The sequence below is a fragment of the Onychostruthus taczanowskii genome, unplaced genomic scaffold, assembly GCF_017590055.1.
Source record: "Onychostruthus taczanowskii isolate IOZ18803 unplaced genomic scaffold, ASM1759005v1 scaffold100, whole genome shotgun sequence".
NCBI lineage: Eukaryota > Metazoa > Chordata > Aves > Passeriformes > Passeridae > Onychostruthus > Onychostruthus taczanowskii.
Window position 1 is genome coordinate 337,815 of NW_024496527.1, and position 27,261 is coordinate 365,075.

At 58.9% G+C, this 27,261-nt stretch overlaps 1 protein-coding gene across 1 annotated transcript; it reads left to right on the forward strand.

Annotated features, from left to right (window-relative positions):
• Positions 1 to 9,283: 9,283 nt before the first annotated feature.
• NID2 (nidogen 2) lies at positions 9,284 to 27,045 on the forward strand. The gene is made up of 23 exons (XM_041410134.1): positions 9,284 to 9,569; positions 10,277 to 10,585; positions 13,874 to 14,106; positions 14,345 to 14,718; positions 15,330 to 15,479; positions 15,557 to 15,802; positions 16,000 to 16,200; positions 16,316 to 16,534; positions 16,850 to 16,993; positions 17,689 to 17,817; positions 17,900 to 18,043; positions 18,126 to 18,245; positions 18,327 to 18,560; positions 19,220 to 19,444; positions 20,191 to 20,427; positions 20,655 to 20,876; positions 21,332 to 21,501; positions 22,507 to 22,636; positions 23,625 to 23,796; positions 24,574 to 24,731; positions 25,296 to 25,419; positions 26,073 to 26,185; positions 26,286 to 27,045. The coding sequence occupies exons 1-23, from the start codon at positions 9,381 to 9,383 to the stop codon at positions 26,294 to 26,296; spliced, it is 4,254 nt and encodes a 1,417-aa protein (XP_041266068.1). The 5' UTR covers positions 9,284 to 9,380; the 3' UTR covers positions 26,297 to 27,045.
• Positions 27,046 to 27,261: the final 216 nt, after the last annotated feature.

The window sequence follows — 27,261 nt, forward strand, 5'->3', positions numbered from 1 at the left end:
GTTTGTTTGGGTTTTTTGTTTGTTTGGTTTTTTGGTTTTGTTTTTTTGTTTGTCTGTTTGTTTGTTTGTTTGTTTTTTTCTGGGAAGCTGCACCGAGCACCTTAGCCACGCCCAACCCCCCGATTTAATTTGACAAAAGCATCCAGGGCTCCTCCCCATCCTGACTGCCACAGCGTCGCCAGCAGAGGGGATTTGGGAGCACAATCCCTCCTCTGGGAGCACATTCCCGCCCCGAGCCAGCGCTGCAGCCCCGCCGATGGCAGCCAGCTGCGGGCTGCTCCCGGAGGGGGAGAAAACCCTGGGAAATTGGGAATTGTGCCCTGGAGGGCTCCGGGGGCTGCCGGCATCCATCCCATCCCATCCCATCCACCCCATCCATCCCATCCCATCCCTCCCATCCCATCGATCCCATCCCATCCCATCCCGTCCATCCCTCCAGGAGCAGGAACGCGAGGGAGGGAGGGAGAGCAGCGGGGGCTGGGCAGGAAGGGAGATGGAGCAACGCTGCCCCCGTGGTTGCACAAGGGCTTGTCCCAGCCCCGGGATGAGCGGAAAGAAGAAGGAAAGTGGTTTTTTGGGCTCGGTGGTGTTTCCAGAACAAGCCAGGGAAAGGCACGGGGAGGGGTCCGGGAAAGGCTGGGGGCAGGGAGGGACGGGAGGGCGTCTGGAAGTCGGGAGGGAGAGGAGGGAGGGATCAGCCCTGGGATGGGGAGAAAGGAGAGGAAAGGAAAAAGAAAAAAGGGGAAAGGAAAAGAAAGGAAAGGGGAGAGGAAAAAGAAATGGAAAAAGGGGGAAGGAAAGAAGAGGAAAGGAAAAGGGGGAAAGGAAGGAAAGGAAAGATGAGAAGAAAAGGAAAAAGAAAAGGAAAAAGAAAAGGAAAAAGAAAAGGAAAAAGGAGGATGGAAGGGGAGGAAAGGAAAAAGAAAAGGAAAAAAGGAAAAAGGGAGAAGGAAGGGAAGGAAATGAGAGGAAAGGAAAGAGGGGAGGAAAAAGAAGGAAAAAGGGGGAAGAATGGAAAGGAAAGAGGAGAGGAGAGGAAAAAGAAAAGGAAAAGAGGAAAGGAAAGGAAAGGAAAGGAAAGGAAAGGAAAGGAAAGGAAAGGAAAGGAAAGGAAATTACAAAGGAGAGAAAAGGAAAAAAGGGGGAAGGGGAGGAAAAGAAAAAGGAGAGGAGAGGAAAAGAAAAAGTAAAGGAAAAAGAGGGAAGGAAAGGAGAAGAAATGATAAAAGAGAGAAAAGGAAAAAGGGGAAAGGAAAGGAGAGGAAAGGAAAAAGGGGAAAGGAAGGAAAGGAAACAGGAGAGGAGTGGAAAAAGAAAAAAGGGGTAAGGAAAGGAGATGAAAGGAAAAAGAGCTAAGGAAAGGAAAAAAGGAGAGGAGAGGAAAGAATAGGAAAAAGGGGTAAGGAAGGGAAGGAAATGAGAGGAAAGAAAAGAGGAGAGGAACAAGAAAAGGAAAAAAGAGGAAGGAAAGGAGAGGAAAAAGGAAAAAAGGAGGAAGACAGGCGCTGGGGCCCCGGTGTGTGTCCGGGCCGGGTGCAGCTCTGGGCATCTCCTGGTGCCACCGCGGGGTGTCCGGGGGCTGCGCCGGGATTTGTGCCCGAGCAGGGGGCACCGGGGGCACCGGGGGCCAGCGAGGGGTCCCGCCGGGGCTGGGGCTGCCCGTGGGGCCGGTGTGCCATCGGTGCGGGTCCCGCTGCGGGCGGCAGCGCCGGGATGGCCGGGATTATCACCGGGATCGTCGGGATGGCCGGGAATACCGGGATTACCGGGATCCCCGCTCCCCGCCCCACCCCGCTCCTTTTCCTCCCTCCATCCCGGCCGCTCCCACCGGAATGCTGCTTCCAGCGTCAGAGGGACCCGGGGTTGCTGGGGTGATCCAGAGGAATCCACGGAGCTGCTCCAGGGCTGGAGCCAGGCTGGGAGAGCTGGGAATGTTCCCTGGGGAGGAGAAGGCTCCAGGGAGAGCTCAGAGCCCCTGGCAGGGCCTGAAGGGGCTCCAGGAGAGCTGGAGAGGGACTGGGGACAAGGGATGGAGGGACAGGACACAGGGAATGGCTCCCACTGCCAGAGGGCAGGGATGGGTGGGAGATTGGGAATTGTGCCCTTCAAAGGGTGGGCAGGCCCTGGCACAGGGTGCCCAGAGCAGCTGTGGCTGCCCCTGGATCCCTGGAGGTGTCCAAGGCCAGGTTGGACAGGGCTTGGAGCAGCCCGGGATGGTGGAAGGTGTCCCTGCCATGGCAGGGGGTGGGATGGGATGATTCTTAATGTCCCTTCCAGTCCAAATCCATCCTCCCTTCCCTCCATCCTTTTTCCCCCTCCATCTCTTTTCCTTCCTTCATGAGCAGCCCGTACCTCCTTGGGGGAAAAAAAAATCCTCAAACTATTTGAATTTCAGTTTAAGGGGAGAAGAATCCTGAACTAAAAAAGAAAATAGGATCTCAGGAAACATAATAATTAAATCCAAGCGGGCTGGCTGATTGCTTTAGGCATGGAAAGGTTGTGAACCCCACACATGGGAGGATTTCCACCCCTCTGGATGTCCGTGTGTCCGCGGAGCTGCCCTGGGGAAGCACAGCCTGTCCCGAGGAGCAGGCAGCTCCCAAATGTGCTGCCCATGTGTGCCGCGATTTCCCATTGAATTCCCAGCTACCCCGAGCCCTCTGTCCCCATTTAGCCGGATCGCTCAGCCCTAAAATCCCCTTTAGCCTGAAACGCCGCCGGCGCTTCACCCGTCTTCAATTTAAAGAACAAATTCAATTTTAAAGAACAAATCCTGGCGGGCCCGCTGACCTCGGCGCTGCTGGCCGCTGGATTTTGGGGACAAGGGATGCAGGGGACACGTGTCGAGGGGGGGAATAACCTCTTCACCCGGCCCCGAGAGGCTCCGAGGGACAAAAGCTGGCAGGGAGATGGAGATGGAGAAATGCGGCTGGGGGAGGATCGGCTGCGAGGAGCTGTCAGGGGCACACAAAGGCAGGAAGCAGATAAATGAGGGAACGAGGCTAATTGCTGGGATTAGTCACCCCCGAGCCCTCCGGGCTGCAGGGGTCAGGGCTGGAGGCCCCGGGAGGTCAGGAGAGGAGAGATGAGCTGGAAAGAGGTTTTTTTGGGTTTGTTAGGGCCGAATACCAGCTCTGATGGTGCTCCCAGGGCAAGCTGTGGGATCCCAGTTCATCCAGGAGAAGGTGTCCCTGCCCATGGAACGAGATGGGATTTAAGGTCCTTTCCAACCCAAACCGTTCTGGGATTCCCTGTTCGCTTCCAGCTGGGGAGAAGCTGGCCTAGATTCCAGGGGCACCTAATCCATGCAACAAATAAAGCCCAATCCTGCAGCAAGCTCTTGGTTCTGGGTGTAAACACTCGAGGAAAGGTCTCAAAGCTGCAGCAGCTCAGCCCAGCACGGGCTGGGGTCAGAGCCCTGGCGTGGGGCAGGATCAGACCTGGGGTGGGAGGGGGTTTAGTTGGATATCAGGAAAATTTTCTTCCCCCAGAGGGTGCCCAGACTTCTCAAGGAATATTGACATTCCCGAGGCTGCCAGAGCTCCAGGAGCTGCCAGGGATGCCCAGGATGGGATTGCTGGGGAGTATGTGCAGAGCCAGGAATTGAACTCCATGATCTTTGTGGGTCACTTCCAGCTCAGGAAATTCTGTGATTCTGTTCTGGTTCTGCGCTCTGGAGAGTGATGGGGACAGGCAATGTGTGTGTGCTTTGTGCTGCAGGGACAAACACGAGACTCCCTGGAAATGACACTGATTTTCTCTCTGCTCCGAACCCTGATTTTTCTCTCTGCTCTGAACCCTGATTTTCTCTCTGCTCTGAGCCCTGATTTTCTCTCTGCTCTCAGCCCTGATTTTCTCTCTGCTCTCAGCCCTGATTTTCTCTCTGCTCTGAACCCTGATTTTCTCTCTGCTCTGAACCCTGATTTTCTCTCTGCTCTGAACCCTGATTCTCTCTCTGCTCTGAGCCCTGATTTTTCTCTCTGCTCTCAGCCCTGATTTTCTCTCTGCTCTGAGCCCGCTCCCTCCTGACCATGCCCCAGCACAAACCCATCCAGGCTGCTCTCCCTGCAGATCCAATCCCCTCTGCCAGGGAATTTGCTGGAGCCTGGACCAAATAAGGAACTCCTGGCTAATTTTGGGGAGCAGGAACCAGTCAGAGTCAGGCAGGGCTGGGAGCTCCCTGCGAGCTCTGTGCCAGGGGCTCGCAGGGCTCCTCACGCTCATCCGGCAGCTGCTGGAGCAAAAACAGCTTTGCAGCAATATTTAGAGAGAGGAAGGAAGGAAGGAAGGAGAGCCCCAGAGATTTAGAAAAAAAAAAACCTTTTCTTTACCTTTATGTCTTAAAATACATTGTAAAACCTGGAGTGTTTCTGTGGGCTGGGGCTCAGATGGCTCAAAGCTTTTCCACGTTTTTCCATCCTGTGAGTCTCCTCAGAGCTCCCAGCACCTGGGGGTGCTGGGAGCTCTGAGCTAAAGCTTTTCCACGTTTTTCCATCCTGTGAGTCTTCGGCTCCTGGGGGTGCTGGGAGCTCTGAGCTTCACTTTGCAGCTGGGAGGATTCAGCAGCTTAATCCTGGAATCCCAGAATGGTCTGGGTTGGAAGGGACCTTAAATCTCATCCCATTCCAGCCCCTGCTACGGGCAGGGACAGCTTCCACTAGACCTGGTCGTTCCAAGCCTCATCCATCTTGGTTTTCCTCCTCTCCATGCACTGAAACCTTTTCCCACATTTCTGCTCCAGCCAAGTTGCCAAGAAACCCTCTTTTTATAAAAATCTTGTTCTTCCATGGTGTTCTAGACCTCGTAATTCCAACTTTCCATGAGGAAAACCTCTCTCCCACAAACACCTGTGATGCCCTGAGCAGAAAGATCCCTGCTGGGTCACAGCTGGAGGGTGGGAAGTCACCTGCAGCATGGGTGGCTGTCCTTGAGCAAATCCTGGATCAACCGGGAAGTGGGTCCATCCCTGGATCCTTTGGGAAGTAAATCCACCCCTGCATCCTTTAGGAAGTGAATCCATCCCTGGATCCATTGGGAAGTGAATCCACCCCTGGATCCACTGGGAAGGAAATCCATCCCTGGATCCATTGGGAGGTGAACCCATCCCTGGATCCTTTGGGAAGGAAATCCATCCCTGAATCCATTGGGAGGTGAACCCATCCCTGGATCCTTTGGGAAGTGAATTCATCCCTGGATCCATTGGGAAGTGAATCCACTCCTGGATCCACTGGAAAGGAAATCCATCCCTGGATCCACTGGGAAGTGAATCCATCCCTGGATCCTTTGGGAAGTAAATCCATCCCTGGATCCTTTGGGAGGTGAATCCAACCCTGGAGCCACTGGGAAGTGAATCCATCCCTGGATCCTTTGGGAATTGTGTCCCTGCAGCAGGCCAGGGCGAGGAGCTGCTGAGTCACGAGGCGAAGCTGAGTCAAGGAATTGAGAGGAAAATTAATGAGAAGTGTTCCCAAAAATGGAGATGTGGAGAGCTGGGTGCTGTGCTGGGGGGGACCTGCCCTGTGTCAACTCCCTCAGGATGCTCCCAGGAAAGGAAACAGCTCCAGGGAAGGCAGGGAGATGGAGAAATCCCTCAGGGTGGCCTGAAGAGATGCAGAGCCACCCCAGAGGAGGGGCACAGCCACCCAGAGTGTCCCCCTGTGTCCCTGGCACAGCTCAGAGCTTGTTCCTGCTGCTGGAAGCACCAGATGGGAGTTCTCAGGTGGCTCCTGAGGTTGGGCTCAAACCCAGGGCTGTGCCCACCTGCCTGGGCCAGGGGGCTGCTGAGGGGTCTGGTTTTATTCTGTCTGGTTTTTCAGAGCCTCAGAAATGCTGCTGTCACATTTGGCTGGTATTATCCAGCTGATTCCAGTTTTTAAGGATGGAGGAATTTTCTTTTTATCATTCCATGAAAGGGAGGGGGCAACCAAGTGGGGGTCGGGCTCTGCTCCCAGGGAACAGGGACAGGAAAGAGGAAACAGCTTCAAATTTTGCCAGGGGAGGTTTAGATTGGATATTAGGAAAAATTTCTTTACAAAAAAATGGTTGTCCAGACCAGGCACAGCTGCCCAGTGCAGTGGTGGATTCACCATCCTGCAGGGATTTCAAAACCATGTGGATGTGGCACCTGGGGAGATGTCAGTGGTGGCCTTGGCAGTGCTGGGGGAAGGTTGGACTGGATGATCTTAGAGGGCTTTTCCAACCTAAACCCCAGGGAACCCCAGAGACTTCTCTTTTTCTTAGGACACGAGGCCAAACCCCTTTTTGGAGCTGCTCAGGGCTGTCCCTTCCCTGCAGGAAGCACAGGGATGCTCAAGGCACGGGCTCCTGGCCCTTCCTGCCAAATCCCCTGGCCTTGAGCAGGGCTGCCTTCCCATATCCAAGGGGGAGAAATGCTCCAAGGGCTTTATTGCAATGACCCACTAACCCAGCTGGCAACGGGACACTGCTGGCCCAGGCTGAATCCCTGCTCTTATCCCAGCCCCGCTTCCCTGCAAACATCCCAAAGCAGCGAGCATCCTGCGAGCCCCTGGTGCGTGCTGCAGCCCCCAGCCCCTCTCCCATGGCCGGGAATGCCGCTTCCTTTCCTGGCTGCCCCGGGAGAGGTGAGCGTTTCCTGCTGCTGCCCTTATCTCTGCCGGCTGCAGGGGCTCAGCGATTCCAGCGCTGCCAGGCTCCGGGGAGAGGCTGCCGGGATTTCCTGCCTCGGCAGCCTCTGAGCCAGGGATTCCTCTGCTTTTCCAGCCCAGGGGAAGGTGAGCCTTCGGCAGGACAGGGAAATGTCGGCCCCCCACCCCCGGCAGCCACATCTGGCAGGAGTTTGAGCAGTGGCTTGTCCTGGATTTCCCAGTTTGGCACAGGGAGTTGGGAGTGCCTGCTGGGTGGGGACAGATCCACCCTCAGCCCCACCCCAGATCTCCCCCGTTTCCATAATGTCAGCACATCTGTTTCTGCCCAAAATGCCCCCCCAGGAAATGGCTCTGGATTGTTTTTATGCCCAGGCTGAGAGGAGGGATGGACCCTGCAGCCAGAGGCTCTGCCGAGGCACATGGAAGTGATTACAGGGTCCCTGTGCCACCTCCCTTCCCAGCACGGGGTGTGGGCCAGCACAGCCTGTCCCTGTCCCCATCCATATCCTGTCCCCAGCCTCATCCTTGTCCCCATTCCCATCTTCATCCTCATCCCCAGCCCCATCCTCATCCCTATCCCTATCCCCAATCCTATCTACATCCCAAACCCTATTCCTATTCCTGTGCCCATCCTTGTTCCTTTCCTCACCTTCCTCTTCATTTTCTATTGCCCATCATCATCCTTGTCCCATCCTCATCCATGTCCCCATCCCCATCCTTGTCTCAATTTTTATCCCTGTTCCTATACCCATCCCTGTTCCTGTCCCCATCCCAGTGTCCATCCCTGTCTCTCCCTGTCCCATTCCCATCTCCCCATCCTCATCCCTGACCCCATCCACATCATAGTCCCCATCCTTATCCTCATCCCATTTCTTGTCTCCATCCTCTTCCTCATCCCTACCCCAATCCCTGTTCCCATCCCCTCTAAGTCTCCCAGCTTCTCCCAAAGCCACAGGGATGCCCCTGCCAGCAGGATTCTGCTCCCAAGGACAGGACAGATCCCAGCTCTTCCCAGCTGCCATTTTTTTTAACTGATTGGTGCCAGCCTGGCTCGGAGAGTTGGAAAAATTCACTTTTTAGCATCCTAAAGGCTGCAGGAAGCCTGGCAGCTCCTCCTTCCCTGTCCAGAGGATTCTCAGGGCCTGGTGGTTTGGATTTTCAACAGCCCCCAAAGATCTCATGGAGCAGCAAGGCTCTCCTCCCTTTCCCTCCCTCACTTCCTGCCCCCTCTGCCCATTTTCACCTCCGAGGTGCCACCAAATGCCACTATTCCCCATGGGAGTGACATCCCAGCTGGGATCTCACCAGGCAGAGGAGCTCCCAATTTCCCTGGAGACCCGTGGAGGTGTTTGAGCTTCAAAGAAAAGCCACATTTTGGCACGGGAAGCTCCTCAAAGGCTGCGGATCGTGTCCAGCTGGCCTGGACCCCGCTCAAAGTCCTAATGGTTTTCCATGGCCAGGCAAATGACTCCTTCCAGGGGCTGGAGCCAGCCAGCTGCCTGCAGCCAAGGGGCAGCGGCTTCTCCAGATGTGGCCCCAGCAGTGACATCCCTGGAACAGCCAGACTTCAATCCCAGCACCAGTGGGAGCTGCTTCCCAGGGTGAGCAGGATGCAGTGGATTGCACTCTCTAGGATGGAGGGGACAGTGGGCCCACAGTAACAAATCCCTGTCACTGCAATAGATGGGGTGGAGGGTGTCCAGCTGCTTCCCGTGTGAGGATTCCTGTCGGGAATGCCGTGAACGTGTCCCTGATTTATTTCCCTCGACAGCCTAGGGGGGTTTGACACTTCTCTCCTTGTTATCTGGCATTCCTCGGGCATGGCTGTGCCTTGGGACAGATGCAGTCTCCAGGCCAGGGAGGGGAAAAACGCTCCAAGAAGCTGGAGCAGAGTTTTTTGGCTGCTCCCAACCCGGATTTCCAGGAGCACTCATGGAGTGCAGCTGTCGGGATTTGAGCTCTTCCTGCCCTCCGCCGCTGTGGGTGCTCCCACCCCGACCCAAAGGCAGGGAATTCTCCTCGATCCATCGAGATGGAGATAGGGACAGAGGAAGGATAAACAGCGCTGACCCTGCGTGCGTGGGGGGCCGCTGGCCGACCGCCTGCCAGCTGAGCTGCACCACAGATTTTGGCCGGGGGCTGCCCGTGTCCTCCCCCCGCGGCTCCCCGGGGGATCAGGAGTCACGTTTCTTCCCGGCTCAAGGGAGCAGGATCCGAGCGGGGAGCGGCCGGAACCTCCCGCCCATGCCGCGACCCCGGCCCCGACCCCGGCTGGACGCGGGCCCGGCCCCGGGGGCGTTGAAACGAGCGGGGGGGACGGGGGGCTCCAGGAGGGGATCCCACGCTCCTTCCCGGGATGCCGGTACCGGGGGGATAGGGAGCTCCAAGAGGGGATCCCACGCTCCTTCCCGGGATGCCGGTACCGGGGGGATAGGGAGCTCCAAGAGGGGATCCCACGCTCCTTCCCGGGATGCCCCTTCAGGACACCGCCGCTCCGGTACCCCGCTCCCCCCGGGGTGCCGGTACCGGGGGGGGGCGGGGTGGGGGGTGGGGGCCTCAACCCTGGACGGATTTTGGGTGAGATCTGATTGGCTCAGGACGGGGACGGCCGCAGCTTGGCCACGCCCCTCGGGCTGCTCCCCGTGCCGTCCCGCCCCGCGGGGCCGGGGTCTCCCCGTCCGGCTCGGCTCAGCTCGGCTCTGCTCGGCTCCGCTCCGCTCGGCACCGTCGGGGGCTCCCGTGGCCGCTGTGGGGATGCGGGCGGTGGCGGCGCTGCTGGCGGCCGTGCTGGCGCTGGGGGCAGCCCTGCCCCGCCCGGGGCTGCTCCCGCACGGCCCGGCCCGCGGCGATGCCCGGCTCCGGCCCGGGGACGACGAGAGCTCTCCGGGGCTGCTGCTCCGCCGCGTCCTGCGCCTCTACGGCCGCGCCGCCCGCCGCCTCTTCGTGAGTGCCGCTGGCCCCGCTCCCTTCTCCTTCCCTGCCCTCCTTCCCGCCGGCCGCTCTCACTCCCGACCCCGCTTCCTCCTCTCCATCATCTGCCTCTGTCCCTCCGTCTTCACTCCGTTCATCTCTCCACCCTCTGTCCCTCCCTCCTTCCAACCCTGTCTCTCTCCATCTTCCCACTCTGCTTCCCTCCATCCCTCTGTCCCACCATCCCTCCTTTCCTCTGGCTTTTCACCCCTCCATCTTTCCGTCCTTCCTCCCACTCAGCCCCTTCCTCCCCTGCCTTCACATCCCCTCCTCCTCCTCCTGCCCGCCCCTGCCCCTCCATGTGCACCTTCGCTGTCTCACCGCACGTGTTTTCCCCATCCATCCATCCATCCATCCATCCATCCATCCATCCCTCCATCCATCATTTCCCCCTTCCCGCGGTCTCCTGCCTGCTGTCTCCGGAGGAACAAGAGGGCTTTCTCCTCCGCTTTCTCCCCCGCAGCTGTTCCCCCGCAGCAGCGGCTGCAGCTGGGACGGCCCCCGAGCCGCAGCTCCCTGGGGGATGGAGAAGCCCGAGGTCTTTGTTTTCTGCCCGGCCGGATGGGGCCACGCGGCCTCAGGGCTCTCACTGCCCCGGGGACGGGGGGGGACAGGGCCAGGGGACCAGCAGTGGTGGCACCTCTGCAGCTCCTGAGCGCCCTGCACCGCTCTCCCCGCAGGTGGGGACCAACGGGGTCATCTCCACCCAGGATTTCCCCAGGGAGACCCAGTACGTGGATGACGATTTCCCCACAGACTTCCCCGTCATCGCCCCTTTCCTGGCCGACCTGGACACCTCCGGGGACAGAGGGAACATCTACTACCGGCAGGATGACTCCAGGGACGTGCTGGAGCAGGCTGTGCGATACATCCAGGCCGGCTTTCCCCGCTCTGCTGGCGCCTTCGTGCCCACCAATGCCTTCATTGCCACCTGGGAGGAGGTGGGCGCCTACCAGGAGCTCTCCCAGGACACCGAGCCCTCCACGAAGGTGAGGCCAAGGGGCTGAGCTTGGTGCCCGTCCTACATTGAGTTTTTCTTGTGTACCCAAAATGCTGGGTCTTCTTTCTGAGCAGCTGGATGGTGGCTCCATCCATCCATCCTTGGGTGAGCACCAGGAGGAACGTGGAGCTTTCCCCCTCTGCTCAGAGCTTGGCAGTGGTGGGGCTGTTGGCCACAAGAGGTTTAGAGGTTGCCTTCATGGCTGGAGGTGCTTGAACAAGGACATGGAGCGACAGGACAAGGGAGAATGGCTTCACATTGCTTGGATCAGGTGTTAGGAAGGAATTCTTGGCTGTGAGGGAGGTGAGGCCCTGGCACAGGGTGCCCAGAGAAGCTGTGGCTGCCCCTGGATCCCTGGCAGTGCCCAAGGCCAGGCTGGACAGGGCTTGGAGCAGCCTGGGATGGTGGGAGGTGTCCCTGCCATGGCAGGGGGGGAATGGGATGAGTTTTAAGATCCCTCAAACCATTCCATGATTCTGATTCTTTTCAGACAAAGCTTTCCAGTTGCTGGTAGCTCTGGCTTTGCAGGGCAGAGGGTGGCTGGGGGCAGCTGGGGAGGCCCTGGTTTAGGTCACCCATTGTGCTCCTGACCTTTCCTGGTGGCTCGGGGCCGCTCCTTCCTCCTGCCCCTGTGCTGATGGCGCTGCTGGTGAGCAACCAGCTCTGGAATTTCCACCGTGGGCTGATTTTGTGCCTGGAAAACAAGCTCAAAGGTGGTCTGCCAGCTCGGGGGGTGACCCGTGCTCTCCTCCCACGGGGCTGATAAGGCTCCTGCGTGGGTGGATGTCCGTGAGCTGTCACATCAGGCTGATGACGTGCTGAGGAGGTGACAGTGACGCCCCGCCAGCTGCACAGACTCCCAACAGCTGAAAAGGATGAGCTGCACGAGGAAAACTCCAGTGGTGGACACCCAGAGCTGGGTGATGGGTGATGGGCTGTCCCCCAAAGCCCAGCAGCAGCCACCAGGTCCCCAAGGAGCAGCAGGAGCCATCCCCCCGCTCCGGGGCCCTTCGGTAGTGCCTTTCCCAGAGGGAAGCCAAGCAAGGCAAGGAGCTGAGGTTTGGAAGGAGACAAGGCACATTTTTTCCTCTCATTTAAAAGTTGGGAAAACAGCTGAAGAGATGCCATCAGGGGCCTCACAGCGACCTCGTGGCCATCGAGAACGCAGCCTCCTCTTCTTTTCTCTTCCCCGTTCTGGTTTTTTTTCCCCCTCTGAGAAGTTTGGATCAGGCTTTAAAATGAAACTGGTCTTGTTAGGAAACGAGGAGCTCCAGGGAAAGCTCCTTAAATGCAGCTTGTGCCTGTGCTTTGCTGAGCTCCCCCTTCGCCAAAACTGCTAAAAATCTCCCCAAACACCACTTTTTAAAACTTCAAAAAATCCCCCCAACCCCCCCTTTTTTTTTTTTTTTTTTTTTTTTTTTTTTTTTTTCCCCTGACCAAATGTGGTGTTTATGGAAACGCTGCCCTCCTGCTGCTCAGAACCAGGACTGACTCCAAAGCCTTTCCCCCAGCCCTGGAAAGTCACAGCTAACCCCTTTTGAGCCCCAGAAGTAGAAAACTGGGTAAGATGGGGAGCAGAGGATCCCCAAACCCCCTCTTTGGGGGGGTCCTGCCTGGGTGGGAGGTCTGGCAGTGCCGTGTCCCCTCCAACTCCTTGGGACATGCTCCTGGTCCCTGCAGTGACATTTTCCCGGGCTGCAGAACGGGACCAGGCTGACCCTGCTTCTGTAGGAGCAAAACTTGCCCTTTTGGGCTGGAATTTGCCCTTTGCAGCTCTTTGCTGGGGGCTTCCCCCCCTCCTTCCCTTCATCCCACAGTGCCAGCGCATCGATGTCACCCGGCGTGTCCCCCCTGGCCACCCACCCCAAGGCAGAACGAGTCCTGCAGCTGCTGCTGCGATTTGGCTGCGTGGGGGAGGAATCCAGCCCCGGGGACAGGGGGGTTATTCCACCCCCCTCCCGCTTTTTTGGCCGCCTTTTCGGGGTCTCTGAATGCCCGAGTGTGTGACAGGCTCAACAAGGCTCTTTATGTCCCGCGGGGCTGCCTGGAAATCATCCAGCGATGCTCCGGGGGCCCTGCGCCCCAAAATCAGGGCTGGCGCTGTGGGGGTGGAGCGGGGGGAGCCCCCAGCCTCCCTCCCTCTGCTCCGGGGGTGAAACTGGGAATTTAATCACTTTTCCTTCTCTCGGGCGCCGTTCCCTGCGCGCTGCTCCCAGCGGCTCGGTGGGAAGGGCTGCGGCTCCCTGCTGGGAGCAGGAGGAGCAGGAGCTCGGCGGGGTTGGTTTCTCGGAGGTTTTGGGGTGCGGGGGATGCCCCTGGCTCAGCAGGGCTCTGTCGGCGTTGTGGCCGCGGTGCTGCTGCCTGGCACGGCCCCAAGTCTCGCAGGGCTGGCGGGGCAGGCGGCCAGCCTGCCTATAGCGGGATGTATGGGAAGCTGGGAGCACAGGAATGTTTTTTCCGGAGGAAACGGAGCTAAAATTGTTCTCAGGGACGAGCCGGGGGGTGTGGGTTTTCCTCTGGTGCTGATGGCATGGAGCAGGGGGGTGTCAGTGGGAGGACAGGAGTGAGGGGCTCCCAGTGCAGGGGTTCCATGGCCAGGGATGCTCCTGGGACACCCTTGCACTGAGGGAGTTGCCTGGCTGTGCCACGGGCTCCTAGGAGGATGCTGGGCATCTTCCCAGGATGTGGTACTTGGGATTTGGCTGGGCATGAGCAGCCCCAGCTCCTGCTCTTCCCCAGGAGATCTCTGCATGATCATGGAATGGTTTGGGTTGGAAGGACCTTAAAGAACATCCAGTGCCACCCCTGCCATGGCAGGGACACCTTTCGCCATCCCAGGCTGCTCCAAGCCCTGTCCAGCCTGGCCTTGGACACTTCCAGGGATCCAGGGGCAGCCACAGCTGCTCTGGGCACCCTGTGCCAGGGCCTCACCTCCCTCACAGAGCATGATTCCTTCCCAAAATCCCATCCATCCCTGCCCTCTGGCAGTGGAAGCCATTCCTTGTGTCCTGTCCCTCCCTGCCTTGACCCTGGTCCCTCTCCAGCTCTCCTGGAGCCCCTTCAGGCCCTGCCAGGGGCTCTGAGCTCTCCCTGGACCTTTCTCCTCTCCTCCCAGCCTGTCTCCATGGAGGTTCTCTCTGTCAGAGGGCCCTTTTGGGGTGGTTGCATGCCCTGTGGTGTGTGTGGGGCTGCCTCTCACATCCCTGCTCCCCTTCCTTCACTCTGCTCTGTTCCTGCTCCTCCATGCCATCCATCTGTCCTGCTCTCCCTTTGGCAGCTCAACACCTTCCAGGCAGTCATAGCCTACAACGATGAGGACACCTACACCATCTTCCTCTACCCTGAGGGTGGTCTCCAGTTCCTGGGGACGCGACCCAAGGAGTCCTACAACGTCCAGCTGGAGCTGCCAGCCAGGGTGGGCTTCAGCTGGGGGGACAGCGATGACCCCAAGAGGGACGGGCTCTTCCACAGCCTGGCCAGCAGCGAGCAGGCTCTGAGGAGCCTGGAGAGGTGGGTGGAACCTGGGGGGCTGTGGCTGTGGGCAGGGGGAGCAGGGTCACCTTCTCCCAGCCCCGGAGCCTTTCAGAGCCTGGAAAAATTTGGGGAGTGACCTTGGGGTGCTGGGCTGCATCAGGAGCTCAGCCCCACATGCACAGGAGCTGTATTGGGGTCCTGGAGGGGTGGTGCCACCTTTGGGGTGGCTTTTCCAGCACGGCTGTGGTGACATTCGTGTGTGCTGTGTCCACAGGGAGAGCAATACGGGAATCCCTGGCGTCTGGGTTTTCCACGTGGGCAGCACGGAGCACGTGGAGCCAGGGGGTGGCGAGGGAGCTGCTCCTGCTGTGCCTCAGAGCCCCCCTGAGCACCCCAACCCTGGCACTGCCGGCTACCCCCACCCTCTCTCCAGACACACAGCCATGGCCCAGCGTCCCAGCCACGGGTCCCACGGCCCGGTGCTCCTGGGCTTTGTCCCCGGGAGGAGGGACACGCAGGAGCGGAGCCACTGGCTGCAGCCCAGAGGGGACGGTGGCACCGGGCAGAGCTTCTCTGCCAACCCCTCCTCCTACAGCTCGGGCCAGCACGGCGTGGGCGTGGAGGAGGACGTGCATTTCAACCCCGACGGTGAGCACAGCCCTTGTGACAACCCAGCGGGGACAATGACCCAGCGGGGACAGTGACCGACTGGGGGTGGCTCCCTAAAAAAGGCCCCTGGCTGGAATTTCACCCTGTCCCAAGTGGCTGGTGCTGGAGGAGCCGCTCCTGCAAAGCTGCTGCCCTTGCAGCTCCTCCTGTCAGCCCCATCCCGCTAGAGCCGCACAGCCCTGCCCGCCGGACGTGCCAAGGGAAAAGCAGGAGGCCTGGAGCTTGGGATGGGGTGGGAAGCTCAGGGGACAGGTCCCAGAAGTGCCCTTGCCACCCTCCCAGCCACAGAGCCAGCTGTGGAGCCGCCGTGCCACGTGCCCGGGGGAGCAGAGCCCTGTCCCCAGCCAGCTGTCTCCCAAAAATACCGTCAGGAATTTGATCCCGTGCCCTCTGTCAGATCTGCCTGAAGTCAGGCGACAGGTTCCAAACCCTCCACCACCCCTCTGCATCCCGGGTGACTCTCTTGGGAGCCACCACTGCCAGCTGGCTCGTTTCCAGGCCACGCTTTGGGTGCCAAGAAGGCAAAGCACCCACCCCCCGTGAAAGGCGGCTTTGTCATTGTGTCCCCAAGCTCTTCCCCTTGTCCCCAGTGTTCACCTACAGCGCCGCCAGCAAGGAGACGTGTGCCCAGCACCACGGGCGCTGCTCCCCTCACGCCTTCTGCACCGACTACGCCGCCGGCTTCTGCTGCCACTGCCGGGCCACGTTCTACGGGAACGGGCGGCAGTGCCTGCCCGAAGGTACGCGGGGCGGGCGGCGGGGACGGGCAGCCCGTGCCTGGGTGGCCGCTGCCAGGGGTGCCCATCTCCCCACCCAGGCGCCGTGCATCGCCTCAACGGGAAGGTGAGCGGGAGCCTGAGGGTGGGACGGGCGTCCGTCCGCTTCCAGGACGTGGACCTGCACGCCTACATCGTGGGCAGCGACGGCAGAGCCTACACGGCCATCAGCGGCGTGCCCCAGCCCGCTGCCCGCGCCCTGCTGCCCCTGCTGCCCGTCGGGGGGCTCTTCGCGTGGCTCTTCGCCCTGGAGGAGCCTGGCTCGGAGAACGGCTTCAGCATCACGGGTGAGCGCGGGTTTGGGAGGTGCCGTCGCTCCCAGGGGTGTGGCTTCTGCTTGGGGTGGGGGGCAGCTCTGTGGTTTCTCCAGTCCCTCTCTCAGCTGGTGCTCACCTCTGGTTGTGACCCCCCCATGCTGGAGTAGCAGGGAAGGATGCTTTGGGGTTGTCCCTACAAATGGTGCCCGTTCCCTTTTCCTGCCCAGGCGCTGAATTCACCCAGAGCCTGGAGGTGACGTTTTACCCCGGTGGGGAGACGGTCCAGGTCACTCAGACAGCCGAGGGCCTGGGGCCGGACAATTATTTAAGCCTCAGGACACACATCCAGGGTGAGGTGCCATTCCTGCCGGAGAATGTCACCGTGCACATCACTCCCTACAAGGAACTCTACTCCTACTCCAGCTCAGGTGAGACCTGTGCCCACCCTACACACCACCCCTGAATGCCCGAAAACACCCGAGCCACATCGATGCTGACACCTTTTTTCTCACATCCCACGGGGTTCTCCGTGCCGTCCGGCAGCCGTGACATCCTCAGGCCAGCGGGAATACGTGGTGGCCGCGGGCACCGCCAACCAGACCTTGTCCTACCGCCTGCGCCAGAACGTCACCTTCTCGGGGTGCCCGCACTCGCGGCTGCCGGCGCGGCAGCAGCTCTCGGTGGCGCGCGCCTTCGCCCTCTTCGACAGCCACGAGCACGTCCTGCGCTACGCCCTGGCCGCCCGCATCGGCCCGGCACGAGGTGAGCGCCAGCACCCACCCCCGGGTGCCAATCCGGGTGCCAATCCAGGGTGCCAGCCCCTAGCGGGGATGCCGCCGCCTCCCAAAGCTGCGGTGTGCTGGCTTTGCCCAAAATCAGCCAAAAAGGAGGGGTTTTCCAAGCAGTTTGAGTGCAGCGCTGCTGGCGTGGTGGGGGTGGCATGGCCGTGGTTCCCTGCATGGGACAGCGGCGCTGCAGCGCAGTGGTGATGCCTGCATCGGGTGTAAGTGGGGTGTAAGTGACTCTCTGTGTCTCCCAGATCTTTTATTCCCCCCCAACATCCCTGTGTGCCCGCAGACGACGCCGAGAATCCCGGGGTGAGCCCGTGCCACGATGGCTCCCACACGTGCGAGGCACCGGCGCGCTGCCAGCCCGGCGTGGGCACAGAGTACACGTGCGAGTGTGCAGCCGGGTACCGCGGAGATGGACAGGGCTGCCGAGGTCAGTGGGGCTGGGGGGGAGCTGGGGGGGAGCTCTGGTGCCCACAGAGCTTCACCAAGCACAGGGATGCGTCATGGGGGGAAACTGAGGCAGGGTGCTGGAGGTCGCTGGGGAAGCGCTCCAGGAGCAGACAAAAAAGAGGAGGGAAAAAAGGAGATACAGGAAAAAAGCAAAAGCAGTTGAAGAATAATTCCTGCATTTCATAAATCCAGCCAGCTTTGTTGTTGCTTTCCTATCACTCCAAACTTCACATTGCAAATTTTATTTTAGAGTCTCTTTCCACAAGAAGCTGCCCAGTGCCAGTGAGTTGTACTGCACAGTGATGCTGGCGAGGAATTTGAGGATCCTGCCTTTCAATAAGGAACAAGTTTCCTTCTCCTAAAATCCCAGCTTAAGTGACCAATCTGATCACTTAATTTCAGGAGAAGGAAACCAAGTTTTAAACCACAAATAGCTGAGAATATTGGTGTGCCTTGAACAAATGCTTCTTTGTCAAAACTATACACCAAAAGCGATCTTGTTCTTTTTTCCCTTCTATTTTGAGCTGATTAGAAAGTTAATTCCGTAGTTGATTAAGTTCAGTGACAGACATGGGATGGGCAGGATATTCTCTGTCAGACCATGAAGCAGCCAGACCACGAAGGTGGGGGTGTCCCACCACCATCGGGGTGCCCGGTGTCTCCTCCTTTCCCCAGATGTGGACGAATGTGCCGAGGGCCTGAGCCAGTGCGGGCCCTTCTCCGTGTGCCTGAACGTGCCGGGCAGTTACCGCTGCGAGTGCCGCGACGGGTACCAGCCGGCGGGGGACGGGCAGGCGTGTGTGCGTAAGTGCTGACCCCAGCTGGGGTGTCCCCCCATCCCGTGCCCCACGGACGTGCCCTGACCACCCCTCCCCTGTCCCCACAGCGCTGGCACCGCCGAGTGACCCCTGCGAGGACGGGCGGCACCCCTGCGCTCCGGCGGACCGGGCGCGGTGCCTGTCCCGCGGTGACGGCCGCGCCACCTGCGAGTGCCTCCCCGGCTACACCGGCGACGGCATCCACTGCTCCGGTAAGGTGGGCACAGGAGGGAGCCCACAGCGCAGCTGTCGGGGTGTCCCTGTCCCCGCTGATGCCATCTTCCCCCTGCACAGACGTGGATGAGTGTGCCGAAAGCCCGTGTCACCCGGCCGCCATCTGCTACAACACCCCGGGCTCCTTCTCCTGCCGCTGCCGGCCCGGCTATGCGGGCGACGGCTCCCAGTGCACGTACGGTGAGGTGCCCGCTCAGCCCCGTGCCCTTTCTGCCTGGCACGGCTTCCCCAGCCTCACTCTCCTCTTTTCTGGCTTTCCAGCGGCGGAAGGGAACCCGCAGCGCCTCACGCCCTGCCAGCACGAGCGGATGTACCCGCGGGAGGTGCCACCCCTGGGTGACGGCCACGTGCCCCAGTGCGACGAGCAGGGCCGGTACCGGCCCCTGCAGTGCCACGGCAGCTCCGGGCACTGCTGGTGCGTGGACGCCGCCGGGCAGGAGATCGCTGGCACCCGGACGGCACCGGGCACCACCCCGCCACGCTGTGGGAGCCCAGGTCAGTGACACCCCCCAGGGGTGAGGGGAGCAGGGTCGGGTCCTTGGGCATCTGGCTGGTGTCCCAGTGGCTTCCCACTTCACTTGCCAGCAGTGTGGGGACAGTGGGGCCACAGCGAGTGGAGGGGAACCGTAAACTAAACAGCCATAAATTAAAACTTAAGAGGTTTCACCTCAGCACGAGGAAGAATTTCCTAATACTGAGGGTGGCAGAGCCATGGAAAAGCTGGCACCGCCGAGTGACCCCTGCGAGGACGGGCGGCACCCCTGCGCTCCGGCGGACCGGGCGCGGTGCCTGTCCCGCGGTGACGGCCGCGCCACCTGCGAGTGCCTCCCCGGCTACACCGGCGACGGCATCCACTGCTCCGGTAAGGTGGGCACAGGAGGGAGCCCACAGCGCAGCTGTCGGGGTGTCCCTGTCCCCGCTGATGCCATCTTCCCCCTGCACAGACGTGGATGAGTGTGCCGAAAGCCCGTGTCACCCGGCCGCCATCTGCTACAACACCCCGGGCTCCTTCTCCTGCCGCTGCCGGCCCGGCTACGCGGGCGACGGCTCCCAGTGCACGTACGGTGAGGTGCCCGCTCAGCCCCGTGCCCTTTCTGCCTGGCACGGCTTCCCCAGCCTCACTCTCCTCTTTTCTGGCTTTCCAGCGGCGGAAGGGAACCCGCAGCGCCTCACGCCCTGCCAGCACGAGCGGATGTACCCGCGGGAGGTGCCACCCCTGGGTGACGGCCACGTGCCCCAGTGCGACGAGCAGGGCCGGTACCGGCCCCTGCAGTGCCACGGCAGCTCCGGGCACTGCTGGTGCGTGGACGCCGCCGGGCAGGAGATCGCCGGCACCCGGACGGCACCGGGCACCACCCCGCCACGCTGTGGGAGCCCAGGTCAGTGACACCCCCCAGGGGTGAGGGGAGCAGGGTCGGGTCCTTGGGCATCTGGCTGGTGTCCCAGTGGCTTCCCACTTCACTTGCCAGCAGTGTGGGGACAGTGGGGCCACAGCGAGTGGAGGGGAACCGTAAGCTAAACAGCCATAAATTAAAACTTAAGAGGTTTCACCTCAGCACGAGGAAGAATTTCCTAATACTGAGGGTGGCAGAGCCATGGAAAAGCTGCCCAGGGAGAGTGTGGAGAGTGTGGAGTCTCCCTCTCTGGAGATATTCCAAACTCACCTGGACACATTCCTGTGTCACCTCCTCCAGGTGACCCTGCCTTGGCAGGGAGGTTGGACTGGAGGATCTCCAGAGGTCCCTTCCAACCCTAAGGATTCTGTCACTCTGTGACCCCCCGCTCAACCACCCTTCTGGGTGGTTCTTCTTCACAGTGAAGCCTTCTGGGGCTTCACCGTGGGCAGGGTGCTGTCCAGTGGGTGCATCGAGGGGCTCCTGGGTGTTTAGGGTGCCCTGGCCCGTTGGGTTACAGTGGCTGTGGCCTTTGGGCCACCTCCTGTGTCAACTTGTGATGGAGGGAACAGCAGTGGGGTGTCGAGGGGGCTGGAGTGGGGCAGCCCTGGCCGCCACCCCAGACCAAGGGGTGCTGGTAGACAGGGGACAAGTGATGCCAAGGTGCCAGGGGCTCCAGGGGAGCTGGTGGCACCCCCTGAGCCCGGGTTGGGGGTGTTTACCGCCGGCAGAGTCCATCCAGCAGCTGACGCCCTGCGAGCACGCGCGGATGTACCCTCGGGAGGTGCCACCAGGGCCGTCACCCGTGGGCGATGGCCACGTGCCCCAGTGCGACGAGCAGGGCCGGTACCGGCCCCTGCAGTGCCACGGCAGCTCCGGGCACTGCTGGTGCGTGGACGCCGCCGGGCAGGAGATCGCCGGCACCCGGACGGCACCGGGCACCACCCCGCCACGCTGCGGGAGCCCAGGTCAGTGACACCCCCCAGGGGTGAGGGGAGCAGGGTCGGGTCCTTGGGCATCTGGCTGCGGGCAGGAGATCGCCGGCACCCGGACGGCACCGGGCACCACCCCGCCACGCTGCGGGAGCCCAGGTCAGTGCCCAGGGGGACACAGCCAGCAGGGAGAGGGGGACACGGGGCTCTGCCAAGCCCTGAGTCCCCCGAATAGGGTGGTGACTGTCACCCTGCCGTGCCAGAGCCCACGGAGAGGCCCCCCAGCATGTGCGAGCGCTGGCGGCAGAGTTTGCTGGAGCACTACGGGGGCAGCCCCCGCGGGGACCAGTACGTGCCACAGTGTGACCCCAGCGGGGACTTCACCCCGCTGCAGTGCCACGGGGACAGCGGCTACTGCTGGTGCGTGGAGCAGAGCGGCAGGGAGATCCCGGGGACGCGCTCCGAGCCCGGCACCACCCCGCCCTGTATCCTTGGGCATCTGGCTGGTGTCCCAGTGGCTTCCCACTTCACTTGCCAGCAGTGTGGGGACAGTGGGGCCACAGCGAGTGGAGGGGAACCGTAAGCTGCCATGCCAGAGCCCACGGAGAGGCCCCCCAGCATGTGCGAGCGCTGGCGGCAGAGTTTGCTGGAGCACTACGGGGGCAGCCCCCGCGGGGACCAGTACGTGCCACAGTGTGACCCCAGCGGGGACTTCACCCCGCTGCAGTGCCACGGGGACAGCGGCTACTGCTGGTGCGTGGAGCAGAGCGGCAGGGAGATCCCGGGGACGCGCTCCGAGCCCGGCACCACCCCGCCCTGTAAGAGCCCAGCGCCCCAAAGTGACCCTGAGCACCGACAGCGCGGGCACCGCGCCCTGCTCCGGGCGTGGAGCCCAGGGGACGACGCTTCCTGAGCCATCTCTGTCCCCTCCACGTGCCAGGTCTGCCCAGTGTCGCCCCGCCCAGCGTCCGACCTGAGCCCCGGCCCGACGTGTCCCCACCGGGCGCGGGGACATTCCTGCTGTACGCCCAGGGCCAGCAGATCGGCTACCTGCCGCTGAACGGCACCCGGCTGCAGAAGGAGGCGGCCAAGACCCTGCTCTCCCTGCATGTACGGTACCCTTGGGGCGGGGATGGGGTGCAGGAGCACCGAGGGGGCTTGGGACAGGCTGGTGCTGCCACTGGGTGGTTTCACCTCTGTCTGAAGCGCTTGTCAGGGTTTTTGGGGGTCACCTCTTGAGGGTTGATGCTGGTGTTTGGGGACATTGGCTGTGCTGGCTGCCTTGGTGGCGTTTTGGACAAGTGATGAGGGGGAGCGGCTTCCCAGTGACAGAGGGCAGGGTTAGATGGGATATTGGAATGAAATTATTGACTGGGCGGTGGGAAAGCCCTGGCACAGGGTGCTCAGAGAAGCTGTGGCTGCCCCAATCCCTGGAAGTGTCCAAGACCTGGTTGGAGCAGCCTGGGCTAGTGAAAGGTGTCCCTGCCCATGATCTTTAAGGTCCCTTCCAACCCAAGCCATTCTGGGATTCTATGGATTCTATTTTCACCTCCCTCCAGCCATCCCCAGCAGAGAGACAGGTCTTAGACAGGTCCCAGACCTGGGACTGCTTATGAAGGTGCCCCCAGAGCTCTCCAGGGTTGGCTTCAGCCCAGACTTCCAGCTGCAGGGCTGGCCTTTTTTCCTTCCTTGGACTCCCCTCGGAGCACGGCCATGTGCCTCTCCAGTCAGGCCAGACCAAGGCAGAGGAACACTGGAATCTGGGCCAGGACCCTCCCTGCACCCTGGGGAAGTGAAGGACCATGCCAAGTATTCCCTCTCCCCATCCTAAAGGTCATTCCCCGGGCTGGCTTTGCTCTTGGAGCACCCTTTCCTTCAGGCAAAGGGTTCAAATCCATCTGGATGTGGGTGTGAGCCTGCACCAGCTGGCCTAAAATCCTCAGCTGGGAAGGTGCAGTGGGAACAGAGCAGAGTTTTACTGGGGAAATGGGATTTGAGTGTCATTCCCACTTTCAGCATCTCCCAGGCAGCTCTCACTGCCAGCTGATGGGTTGAGGTTTCTCCCTCAGCCTCCTGGCAGGATTTCACCCCGTGTTCCTCTCCCGACCCTGGCAGGGCTCCATCGTGGTGGGGATTGACTACGACTGCCGGGAGAGGATGATCTACTGGACTGACGTGGCTGGCCGGACCATCAGCCGGGCGGGCCTGGAGCCAGGCTCCGAGCCAGAGACCATCATCAGCTCAGGTGTGCTCCTGTCCCCAGTGTCACCTGCCCAGAGCCACATCTGCTCTTCCCATCGCAGCTCCGGGCTCCTCCCGTTGGTGCCTTATCGGGTTACCTAAAAATTAAGGGAATAAAAAGCAGTTATATTTATATTTAGTGAAGGTCCTTCAGGTATATTTTGGGCAGACAAAGCCCACTCAGGGGCTACACCCAAAACATGGACAATTTTCACACTTTTATAAGTTTGGTCCATTTGTATATTGGGGGTTAATGTTTCAATTACAGCTTCAGGTAATGAAGTGATTTACCCCAGGTTTGCTCCATCCCCAACTCACTTTTGTTAACACCTCTTGGTGCCTGAGGCAGTGAGGTGTCCTTGATTCCCAGGCCTGGAGAGGAATTGTTGTGTCTGACCAAAAAGGGAAAGCAGCAGCTCAAACTGTAATTTACATTTATACACTAAAAAATTACAGGATTACAAATACATGAAGATTATAAAAGCTAAAACCTTAAGGCATCACCACCCTTCGCCTTTGGGCTGGAGATGCCTGAGGGATCCCAGAGCAGCATTTCCCCACCAAAATTCCATTTGCAAACTTTACTGGATTTCTCCCAAACTAAAGCTGCCAGCAACCAGGACCCTGCAAGTCCTTCGAGCCCCAAAGGCCACCTTTCATCTGATACCCCGACCCTGGGGAAAGGACATCTTTTTCCCATGGAATGTGGCCTCCCTTTGCGCCCAGGAAGATGGTGGGCTGCCATGCTTAAAATTTGCAAACTTTGCTGGATTTCTCCAAAACTAAAGCTGCCAGCAATGAGGACCCTGCAAGTCCTTTGAGACCCAAAGGCCACCTCTGAGCTGATACCAGACCCTGGAGAAATGACTCCTTTTTCCCGCGGAAAATGGCCTCCGTTTGTTTCCAGTCGCACTGGCAGGCAGTGGGGCGCCGAGCTAGAAATTTGCAAACTTGTCTGCATTTCTGGATTTTACGTGGCCATCTCCCAGCAGGCCTGATCAGCCCCGAGGGCCTGGCCGTGGATCACCTGCGCCGGGCCATGTTCTGGACGGACAGCGGCCTGGACAGGATCGAGCGGGCCCGGCTGGACGGCTCCGAGCGCCGCGTGCTCTTCGACACCGAGCTCGTCAACCCCCGCGCCATCGCCGTGGACCCCGTGCGAGGGTGAGCGGCACAAACCCCGCAGGGATTCGGGGGTTGGGCTTTGCAAGGTGCCGAGGCTGCTGGGGATAGCCTGGGGGGGCATTTCCTGCTTTTGGGAGACGCAAGGAACTTCCCTCAAAAAGCTGTTCCACGCCATTGGCTCCTTCCCCCGTTCCTGTGTCTGTTCCTGTGTCCCTGAGCCACTCCTTCCCTATTCCCTGACTGGCCCTCATCTTTTTACTGCCCCAAGACCAGGTTCACCCCCCAGGCCCCTTGGCAGAGAGAAACTTAGACTCTCCATGTGTGGGTGCTGATCATCTCACCACGTGGCTGAATAAAACATCTGTGCATGTTATGCAAAGGTCCTTTTTGCTTCCTTACCCTGGACTATGCTAGCAGCAATTCAGCCTGCTACGGGTCCTGTCCTGACCTTGTCCTGTAGGAGGGATTGGCTCTGCTCCCCAGCCTCTCTTTTTATTGAATAATTTGAGATCTGGCTAAAACTGCTGTTTCAGTATCAGGATGTAGATTATTTTGAAGAGCTGTTGCCTCCAGGGTGCTGCTGTTGGGATACAAAATGTGCTGCTCCTCAGACTCGCCCTCATCGAGGAGCTGCAGTTTGGGTCATAAACATGTCTGATACCGCTCTGCTTTGTTTGGAGAGGTTTTTTCCTAATCAAATAAAGATGGTTCAGGCACTGATAAGGGGAAAAACCAGGCCTTGCTCCTGGCAAGAACCAGGATAATCTCCCACCACTCCTTACTGTTGTGTGCCCTGTTTGTGCGTTATTTCCCAAGCAACCTTTACTGGACGGACTGGAATCGCGAAGCTCCCAAAATCGAAACTTCCACTGTCAATGGAGCCAACAGGAGGGTTCTGGTGCACACAGACATTGGTTTGCCCAATGGCCTGACTTTTGACCCCTTCTCCAAGCTGCTGTGCTGGGCAGACGCAGGTAATGTCCCCTGGGATGGATCAGAGAATGTCAAACTGGGCCTCGAGGGAAAATCCTGGGTGTCTTCAGCCCAGCGCTACCTGTGGCCTCCAAAGTTGTGCCAGCCAAGGTTTAGATTGGATTTTAGGAAATATTTCTTCATGGAAAATGTTGTTGCTCAGGGCAGTGGTAGAGTCCTTGTCCCTGGAGGGATTTAAAAGCTGTGTGGATGTGGCATGTGGGGACATGGAGCAGTGGTGGCCTTGGCAGTGCTGGGAGATGGCTGGACTTGGTCTTAGGGAGTTTTTCCAACCCTGAATTTTATGATTCTACATCTTCATGCTGAAAAGCTGTTTCAAAATGCAGTAAATCAGGAAAAGGTTCTTCCCCCAGAGGGTGCTGGCACTGCCCAGGCTCCCCAGGGAATGGGCACAGCCCCGAGGCTGCCAGAGCTCCAGGAGCTGCCAGGGATGCCCAGAGTGGGATTGATGGGGTGTCCTGTGATCCTTGTGAGTCTGTGAAATACCAAGAACATATTTGGTGTGGCATTTCCAGTGGGATGGGGGATATTTTGTGTTTGAACAGGCACCAAGCACCTGGAATGCACATTCCCGGACGGCACCGGCCGGCGCGTCATCCAGAGCAACCTCAACTACCCCTTCAGCATCATCAGCTACGCCAACCACTTCTACCACACGGACTGGAGACGGTGAGGAGGGAAAAACCCACCCCCTGCAGCCTGGGAATGCTCAGCTCCCCTCCCTGAGAGGAATCCCAGCCTGCTCCCAAATCCTGAGAGCTCGCCAGAGCTCGTGTGGGTCTCCGAGCGTGGCTTCAGCAACACCTGCTTGTAAATCTCAGCACGGAGGAGTTGTTTAGACACAAGCCCAGCTCCCTGGGAGGGACAGAAAGAGTGGTTTGGGTTTGTTTTTTTTTTTTTTTGAACTGAAACTTGGCTGAAGTCTCTGGATGTAGATCAGGTCCAAGGAAAGATCCTGTCCTCAGCCGTTCCCTTTGCCTCGGCAGCAGGAACTTGCCTCTCTTCCCGCTCCAGCTGGAAGCTCTCACAGCTCCCATCCAATCTTGGGTTACAACAAACACTTAAGGGCTTGCCACGCTTGGAGGAGACTCTCAGGGAGATAATCTCTCCTTGGAAGGCTCTTTTCTGTGGCTGCATCACCACAGAGAAATGCACTGGCTGAGCTGGAGGAGGATTTTACAGGCAGGGCAAATCTCTTTCCACTTGTCCTGCAGGTGTTCAGAGCAAGATTTTCAGCTGCCTGTTCTTAAACACACATAAATAGGGGAAAACCCTCCAAGTTTCATAGGTGAATAAAACACTTCTTCCCCTTTTTTCACCAGGGATGGGGTGATAGCTGTAAATAAAGAAACAGGCTCCTTCACTGATGAGTATCTTCCAGAGCAGCGATCCCACCTCTACGGAATCACAGCAGTTTATCCCTACTGCCCTGGAGGTAAAACCCACCCAAACCCCATCCCCTTGGGAATTCTGATGGCTGCTGGGTGCCTGAAAAATCTTCACTTCACGCTAAAAATCTCCGTTTCTCCCCACAGCCAGGAAATAGTAACTCCATTTTCAAGGGAACAAGGATCTTTGCACCCAGAGGAATTTCAGACCCAGAGAACTGTCACTGCAAACAAGGGGGAAGAAGTCCCTCACCAAGGCCAATGAAGTGCCCTGCTTTCCTGCAAAAGATTTTCAAGTATTTTTTATAGTTATACCTCAAGACTTTACTACTGTATTTTTTTACCAAGTGGAAAATGTTGAGATATCACCAAAAAAAAAAAAAAACACGATCCTGGGAAGCTCAAGCCATGACTCGAACTCTCGCTCATACAAGATTTAAAATGTAGCTTTTTTTTTCTACTCCAATGCTTTATTTTATTGGAAGAAGAATGGATTAATTTTTCATAGTTTTGACAATCTGACCAAGAGGTCCTTTTATCCAAAAATAAGAAATCAAGTGCCTGTGGGAAGCTGTGGCTGCAGTAAATTGCTGGGTCTAATTAACAAACTGCCCTGAAGACAGAGACTGCGTGTGCTCCAAAATCCTGCAGAACAGGGATGGGATGTGGCAAAGGCACTGAAGATTTTCCAGAGGATGATTCTGTGTTTTCACCACTGCCTCCATGCATGTCTTTTAGTATTTATATTAGAAGAATATGCTAGAATTGATCTGTTCATGCTTGTTGGGTCTTCCAAGTGCCTTCCTAGACCTACCCAGTGCAGACATGTTCAGAAATACCAGTTACGTTGTAATGCTTCACTTTTTCTAGGTTACTTCAATAATTGAATAAAAAAGGTTGGTTTAAATTTGCCCTTTGGATTCAGTTTTTCACTGTTTCAGTTGTAGGGGAATATTTCAGCACGGGGAAGCAGCAAGCAAGCCAGCAGCAAGCTGTTCCTAGGGCAGGACCTCAGGAAAAGAAGATTTTATGTAACATTCCCCTCCACACGAAGCCAAACACAATGCAAAAGAGTCACACACACACACACACACACACAAACAAGTCCTATTTGCCAACTCAG

What these genes read in the sequence shown, in the direction of transcription:
- NID2 (XM_041410134.1), top strand. Translation starts at nt 9,381, where the DNA reads ATGCGGGCGGTGGCGGCGCTGCTGGCGGCCGTGCTGGCGCTGGGGGCA. An exon ending in GCCACGCTGCGGGAGCCCAG is followed by an intron (nt 20,428 to 20,654) that starts GTCAGTGACACC and finishes CTGCCGTGCCAG; the next exon opens with AGCCCACGGAGAGGCCCCCC. An exon ending in GCTGTGCTGGGCAGACGCAG is followed by an intron (nt 24,732 to 25,295) that starts GTAATGTCCCCT and finishes GTGTTTGAACAG; the next exon opens with GCACCAAGCACCTGGAATGC.